Source organism: Hipposideros armiger, unplaced genomic scaffold, assembly GCF_001890085.2.
Source record: "Hipposideros armiger isolate ML-2016 unplaced genomic scaffold, ASM189008v1 scaffold_426, whole genome shotgun sequence".
In the NCBI taxonomy this organism is placed as follows: domain Eukaryota; kingdom Metazoa; phylum Chordata; class Mammalia; order Chiroptera; family Hipposideridae; genus Hipposideros; species Hipposideros armiger.
In genome coordinates, this window is record NW_017731776.1 from 624,105 (window position 1) to 631,627 (window position 7,523).

Below are 7,523 nucleotides of genomic sequence, written 5' to 3' on the forward strand. Positions count from 1 at the left end.
TCCCTAGGCTGAGGTTTGAAGAAGGCTCTGGAGGAAAAAGTGAAGCTGCTGTGGTTGGTTTCTGAGGCAGCAGGCTTGGTCTGGCAGGAGGGGTAAGGGGCTCATGGGGTGGGGACCAGCCCCCTCTTCTAGGCCTGCCTCGCAGTCCCATGCACTCCCCATGCCTCCTGTGCCAGGGTTGGCTTCAATCATCTGCAGGAAGGTGGCCTGTGGGGTGGGGGACAGTGGAGGCTGGACTGGGAAGCATCGGAGGACAGGGCGGGTTTGCTGGCCTAGCCTCCAGATGTGAGTCACTCCTGGTCCACGTCCTCCTCCCACATTGATGCTGGAAGTTTCAGAAGGGGGACAGTGATATGGAGAAGGAGGTCCCATTGAAACTCCCCTAGTAAGCCTCCCACCTTGCCCAGTGCTCCCCACGCCCTTCTCTCTACCTGGTTCCTGGGTGTGAGGTGAGAACATCTCCACATATACCTCCCCTCCCACTCTGTTGCTACAGTAATCCCTGTAGCCCAAACCTGGCCTCAATACTCACCCTCTCTATAACTTTCTGTGGCTCCCCAGCACTCTCAGATGAAACAATGTCCAAGCCTCTCAATGCGGCCCTTCACGATCCAGATACTGTTGACCCCCCCAGCCTCATGCCCCATCTTTCCCTAACACACCCTGAACTCCATCCATGCCCAGATGCTCGCTGTTCCCCAGATCTGTGCTTTCTCATTTAGAAGCCTCTGCCTGGGCTGGAATGCCAGCCCGCCACCTTCACCCATTTTTAAGGACTCACCTTCACATTCTGGGCAGTCTCCATCCTACCATGATGCTTTGCTCATGACTTCCCCTAGAGCCAACATCATAGTATTTCTTCATTAGGTTCATAGCCAGAGTCTGCCCTAACAGTGGGCTACTTGAGAGCAGGAACTTGGAGAGTTCCATCTTTGAATGCTCTCAGACCAGCTCACGGCCAGGCACACAGTAGGTGCTCAGTAAAATATCTGCTAGAGATGGGCAAAGGAAGAGCTGTGCCTGGCCTCGGAGGGAGAATGTGAGGAAAGTGGACGGAGATGCACAGAGCAGGGGACCCTAACTCTTCATGGCCTGGCTCAGCCTGGGCCCCCTCCCAGGATTCATCCTCTCAGGCACGCCAGAGGCTGTCAAGCAGGGGCTCTTAAAAGATCCCCAGCAGGCCCCTCAGGAGGGCCCAGTCTTGAGACCTGAACCCTGGCAGCGGCCTCAGACCTGGCATCCTGCCCAGCCTTTCTTTCTTTAGCACTAGTGAGGAGCACACGCGCTGCGGCGGCAGCCACAATCCCTGCTTCCGCGGAGGCCCGGGTGGGGCTCGGGCCTGTGGTTGATGGGTCCTGGGCCCTCTGCAGAGGCCGGCAGAGGGAGTCACACCCTGGTCCCTGCCAGGGAGCAACCTCAGGAACCCCAGCTATAATTCTCTGAAGTACCGTGCACCCCCTCATTGGTCTTCTCTGGGTACCCCCTGAGCTCAATCTGCTGGCCCTAGGCCCTTTCCCGCCAATTCCAGGGCCTAGCTCATCCTCAAACTATTTTCCATTGGCTTCCCCCAATCCCTGCCACAGCACAATTTTGGTGTGGGGTGGGTAAGGATGAAAGAGAATGGGAGGTGGAGCCTGGACCCTGGGGGAGTTGCTAAGTAGGAATGGTGGGGGTCACCACTCTGATTGGTCAGCTCTGCTCCAGAACTGGCTTCAAAATCCCATTGACTCCGCCTCCAGTGGCCCCTATCCTTGTCCTGGCTTACAATTGGCTGATCTTTCTCGGGGCGGGACTCACCAGGGGTCTGGTCCAGTTAAAAGGGTGGGAGAGGCCCAGGGCCCCATCTCTCGGGTGGAGTCTTCAGACAGCTGGTTCCGCAGTTCCCAGGACCATCCTCCTGTACTCCGCCATGGCTTGTGTGAGTGTGGGGACCCCGACCCAAGGCCCGGCATGGTGTGAGGGCAGACAGCTGGGGAGAGTGGGGGCAGATGAGGGTCTGGGTTCTAGGCCCTACGGTGTGGCCTTGAGCAAGTGCCTTCTCTTTTCTGGGCTTCAGTGGCCGTGTCTCTAAGATGGGGTGGGCACCATGGTCCCCCAAGGCCTTCTCTGGCTTAAGAGTTTTCTAGATTTCTCCAGAGTCTGACAGCACAGTTATTTCTGCCAAGGTTTGTCATTCTGCAGCTCTCTGGGTTAGGAGTAGGAAGGGTGTGGCCACCTCGGGTGGGAGAACTTTGATGAAGCCCAAGGCACTGCCCCTTCCCTCTCTTCTACCCTAAAGAACCTCCTGTCCCCTCCCCCCTCTCTCTCTTCTCCCCCCTCCCCCCCTGCAGCTGTCCCGTCATCAGGCCAGGGCAATCACCCTCTGCTCTAGAGAGCTCTGAAAAGTTGCCAAGATCTGAGACAGGCTGCCCAAGAAGGGGCCCGCCTCCGTTAGTGGCTGGAGGGTGGTTCTGTCCAGGCTGGTCCGGTGGGAGTTAGGGGAATTCCCCACCACCCACTCTGCCTAGCTGGGAGGGGGTGGTGCTAAGGGAGAAAGAAGAAGGCAAGAATCTTCCTCAGGCCCCCAGGGAAAGGGTTCAAGTTTCTGGCCCAAGGAACCACTCACATCCAGCGAAGCTGTGAGCTCAATCTTAACCCCCAACCAGCCAGGCTGCAGACTCAGGCCAAGGCCCGCCTCCCTTCTGTAGAGGCGCCTGGCTGCGCTCCTTGGGGTCTCCTCTCCAGCCCCTGCGCCTCTCTGCTTGAAGGGGATAGTGGGGCTCTGTCAGCCCCAGCCCCCTTCCTCTTCAGCAGAGGGGCAGACCCCTCCATTCACCTTCCTTTGCCACTAACTCCCTCACTCACCATCTATTACATGAGATTCTCTCCAGCTATTACATGAAGCAATGGGGCACAGTACCCCATCTCCCAGGCCACTCTGAATCCAAAATCAAGCCGAACCGCAAAAACTTCTAGTTTGGCTTCTAGAACTTGTCTTGTTACAGACAGGAAACTGACCTGGTTGGGAGTAGGGACTTGCCCAGGACCACACAGAAAGAAAGGCTAGAACTTGCACACAGATTCCCCACGCTTCCAGTTGGCCTGAGGATCCGGGATGGGGACGATCCCACTCACCCGGACTCTAGAGTTGGCTAACCCAGCTGGGCGGGGTCTTGTCTGCGCAGGGTCTGGTCGCCAGCAACCTGAATCTCAAACCTGGGGAGTGCCTCAGAGTGCGGGGCGAGGTAGCCCCCGACGCCAAAAGGTGAGGGGGCGGGGGCGGCGGGCGGTAGGGATGGGGTTCTGAGCCCGAGGGTCCAGTCCCGAGTCGGGTAGGGGCGTGGCCGGCCAGGCCCCGCCCCTCCCCACCCTCCGGCGGAGGAAGAAAGGGGTTAATTCGAGCGGCCGCTGAGGCTGCGTTTTCAGAGTGAGTCACTTCCTCCAGGATCTGGATGCCCCCACCATTGTCACCCCCTCCCCGCCCTGCTGGAGCCTCTTAAACTAAACCAGCTGCGGCCTCATCATCTACCTCGGCTTGTCCCCCACCTCCCAACTCTGGGCGGGACCTGAGGCAGTGGTGGGGGCAGGGCAGGGAGAAGGAATGAGAGGGGGCATCATCCCCACTGCTCTTACTCCGAGGTCCCTCTTCCTGCATTCTCAACCTTTCATTCCTGCAGTCCTTCCTTCACTCATTCATTCAGCTAGCTGGCCTATTTTCTCAGCAGCCTTGTGACCTTGGGCTAGTCAACCAACCACGTTGAGCTTCAGTTTGTTAATCAGTAAACCAAAAGAAGGGGGTTAGTGGATGTATGGAGGAAGTGAGATGCTGGAACTCTCAGCCCACGAGATGAGATGATCAGCTGACATTACCAAAGAGCTGCACACCTCCCATGCACTATTCTTTTTTTTTATTTTCACTATTCATTTCGTTCTTACCAAACCCTCAGGGGTAAGGATTGCTATTACCTCCATCAGCCAATGTGATTTGTTCATCCTCCCCTCAGTTATTGAGTACCTACTGTGTATCATGCATCATACTGAGCACCAGAGGTACAGAGATATACAAGACAGATGAGAGACACTTGTCCTCCCAGAGGTCACCATCTGGAGGGAGTCTCCGACCTTGACCAGAGGGACTGGGACAGGGTCTTGGCCATCAGCACAGCAAGACCCATAAAGATCCTTCTTGTGCAGTCCCTGTTGTGCAGATGACGAAACAGGCCCAGAGAGGGGCAGGTACTAGCTCAAGGTCACACAGCAAAGAGGGGGTGGTAGGGCCAGAGCTAGAATCCAGGTTTCTTTTCTCCTGGCTAAATGAGTTCTCCCAGCTAGATGCATTAATGGTGTACTGAGTGGCACAGATTAGTTAGTCCAAGGGGGCTGCAGCTGGCCTCAATCCCACCTGTTGCCCCCTAGCTTCGTGCTGAACCTGGGCAAAGACAGCAACAACGTGTGCCTGCACTTCAACCCTCGCTTCGATATACATGGGGACATTAACACCATTGTGTGTAACAGCAAGGATGGCGGGGCCTGGGGGACTGAACAGCGGGAGTCTGCCTTTCCCTTCCAGCCTGGAAATGTCGCAGAGGTGGGCTGGGGACTGGGGACTGGAGCAGGGCACTGGGTGGGCTGGGGCAGAGCTGGGTTTAGTGGCTAGTAACCTAGGTCCCACCCTGCCCTTCCTCCACCCCCCCACTCCCCCCAATCTGCTGCGTTATCTCCCTCTACCAACCTCAGCGGCCTCACCCATGAAGTGGGGCTGTTGTCAGGGCTACAGGAGGAAAGGGTTCTGGGAGGGCCCCTGGCCTGTAGGCCATGGCATTGGAAGCACTGAGGCTTCTGCTTGGGGGTCCACGCTGCTCACTGCCCTTCATGCCCCGACCCCCACCCCCCTCAGGTGTGCATCTCCTTCGACCAGACAGACCTGACCATCAAGCTGCCAGATGGAAACACATTCAAGTTCCCCAACCGCCTCAATCTGGAGGCCATCAACTACCTGGCAGCAGAGGGTGACTTCAAGATCAAGTGTGTGGCCTTTGAGTGAAGCCAGCCAACTCATGGCCCCCAATAAAAGGCAGCTGCCTCTGTTCTCACTGAACCAGCCTCGTGTGTGTGTGTGTGTGTGTGTGTGTGTGTGTGTGTGTGTAAGTAACTCGGTGGGTTCCACCAACTCCCCCAGGTTCTGCCCCTTGCTTCACTTCTATTCACTTGCTTGATACACACCTAAGTGCCAATGACATCTTCTTACTCTGGGTCCCCTGGACCAAAGAGAGAGCTCAGTACACAGGAGGGGACTTAGTGACTACTAAATAAGACACAGTTGCTGTCCTCAAACAGCTCCCAATTTAGGGGCCCCAGCACACAGTAGATGCCCAAAAGTTGGTGCATAAATAAAACCAGGGGAAAAGAGGCAAGGACAGGCTAGTTCATGTCATGGTATCTGGGGCAGCACAGAAGAGTAATTGGGGCCCCTCATTTGTTTTCATGAAGTAGAAAAAGCTAGTTTGGATGGTGGTGCGGGGCTACCAGCTGTGTGGCCTCGTGTGCGTTCACTGACCTCTCTTTGTCTTGGTTATTCATTTATATGAGGGGACTAGTAGCGCATAGCCTGTTGTGAGAGTTAAGTGAGATTTGTGGAGGAGGTCAAGTTTAGCGTGGGGCACATGGTAAACGCCCAATGAGAGTGGTTTCCCATCCCCACTGTACTATCTCTTGCGATGTTAGTGTACCCCAGTTTGAAGTGGAGGAAACAGGCTCTGAGGCCAACATGACTCCCTCCTCTGTATCAGGCCCAGCTGAGGCATGGGTTGGGAGCTTGGCAAATCTCACTCTCCAAGACAGCCAGCAACCACCTTGAGACCCTGGGTAGGTCTCTTCTATCCCCAGCTTTCACTTCCTTATCTATAAAGTGGGGGTCCTATTTGCACCTAGGCCCTTTTGGATGGGTGGGTCCCATAGGGGCACGTTTCTTTGAGGGCCAAGGAGGATGGACCAAACATGCAGCAGGGCTCCTGTGAGCCACACCCAATCTCCAGGCTCTCCTGGGGCACCCAAGTGGCCACTCAGAGAGAAACAGCTTTGGAAATATGGCTGTGGACGGGCGCCCTCTGCTGACTATTGGAGAAAGTCACCTCAACTGCCTTTCTCATCCTCAAGAGTTCACCCACATTGATTCTCCCTAAACTGGATGAACACTCACAATACACCAGGACTGGACTACAACAGCCAAAAGGAAAGCTCTGGAGAGGATAAGGAGAGAAACCACTGGGTGAGGAGGAAGGAAACTGGGCTCGGAATTAGACCTATGTTCAAACCCCAGCTCCAACACTGTGCCCTCGGACCAGTTAACCTCTCTGAACCTCAGTTCCCTCCTCTATCAAATTGCATTAATACTAGTATCTGCCCTGTGGGGTTGTTGCAAGGATTAGCTGAGATAATGTAGAGGAATGCATGGGGCCTGGCACATAGAAAGGGCTCTGTAAATGTTGGTTTGCTTCACCTCTTTTAAGACTCGCTGTGTCTCAAGAGCCTGTGAAACTGGGTCCAGAGAAATTAAGTAGAGGTCTGCCCCGAGGCCACCTAGGCTCCAACCTCGGCACTTGCTCTACCTGCCTGTATGACCTCAGGCAAGTGACTGCACCTCTCTGAGCCTAAGTAAAATGGGGCTCATATCTCAAAAGAGATAATTGTGTAAAGAGCTACATGAATAGCAAAATTCCTCTTGCTCATCATCATTTTTATTAAGAGAATGTGCCACCGCTTGCTGTGCCTGGCACACAGCAGGTGCTCAAGAAACAGAAAAATTTCAAAAATAATGCCAAAGTGGGTAGTGGGTGTTTTAGACCGTGAGCTTCAGTAAAGGGCTCTCAAGTTTTTCGAATCTGGGTGGCATTGCCAATCCCTCGTCTCCTTTCCTGGGGCAAGGGGACCTAAAACTCCCTGGGCTGTTTGGAGCAAGAGATGCCTGCCCAAGGTGGCGGACTTCACTCTGCACTGGGAGCTTTCGCAGATGAGGCTTCTGAGTCCCACCTCGGGCTGTAGGCTACAAAGGCCAATGCACCGAGCTCCCCATACGAGGTCCTACACAAGCCGCTAGCTCCTTACTCAGTCTGCGTCTGCACCAGGCTGGAAACTCCGGAGGGCAGAACCACTCCACATCCAGGGCAGTGGACAGAGAATGGCTGTGTATACTATACCACTTAACTAACTGGGTGATTTTGGTCAAGTCACTTCCCCTCTCTGAGCCTCCGTTTCCTCACCTGTATCATAGGGATGAAAGCAGCACCAACCTCCCAGGGAGGTTGTGAGGACTGAGATAATCCATTTGAGGCCCCGAGAACACACCTCAACACAGTGGGAGTGTTGAGTGAATGAACTGTGGTGAGGGAAGGGGCCCAAGAAGTTTTATGATTCATCACATTCAGCAACAGACCCATCACTTTCCATCTACAGCCAGTCTGGGTGTGTGTGTGTGTGTAGGTGGAGCCTGGGAGACAGCAAGCGGCAGCCCAGAGACCCAGAGCCTGGGACTCACAGGAGCCAGC

General features: G+C 55.1%; 1 protein-coding gene and 1 long non-coding RNA gene across 3 annotated transcripts; one reads left to right on the plus strand and one right to left on the minus strand.

Moving 5' to 3' along the window:
• Positions 1–14: 14 nt before the first annotated feature.
• LOC109394529 (uncharacterized) lies at positions 15–3,199 on the minus strand. 2 transcript variants are annotated; one of them, XR_002126465.1, is made up of 4 exons: positions 3,115–3,199; positions 1,798–1,969; positions 782–835; positions 15–325 (listed from the first exon to the last, which is right to left on the minus strand). It is a non-coding gene; the product is annotated as an uncharacterized LOC109394529 (long non-coding RNA). The 2 variants fall into 2 exon arrangements; XR_002126464.1 differs by having other exon boundaries at positions 15–835.
• Positions 1,818–5,077, plus strand: LGALS1 (galectin 1). Its single transcript, XM_019664675.1, has 4 exons — positions 1,818–1,918; positions 3,165–3,244; positions 4,396–4,567; positions 4,877–5,077. Exons 1-4 carry the CDS (start codon positions 1,910–1,912, stop codon positions 5,021–5,023), a joined length of 408 nt encoding a protein of 135 aa, XP_019520220.1. The 5' UTR covers positions 1,818–1,909; the 3' UTR covers positions 5,024–5,077.
• The last annotated feature ends 2,446 nt before the right edge of the window (positions 5,078–7,523 follow it).

Bases quoted from the DNA above. Each gene is read 5' to 3' on its own strand.
- LGALS1 (XM_019664675.1), top strand. The intron at 3,245-4,395 runs GTGAGGGGGCGG...GTTGCCCCCTAG, and splicing joins GTAGCCCCCGACGCCAAAAG to CTTCGTGCTGAACCTGGGCA. The intron at 4,568-4,876 runs GTGGGCTGGGGA...CACCCCCCTCAG, and splicing joins AGCCTGGAAATGTCGCAGAG to GTGTGCATCTCCTTCGACCA.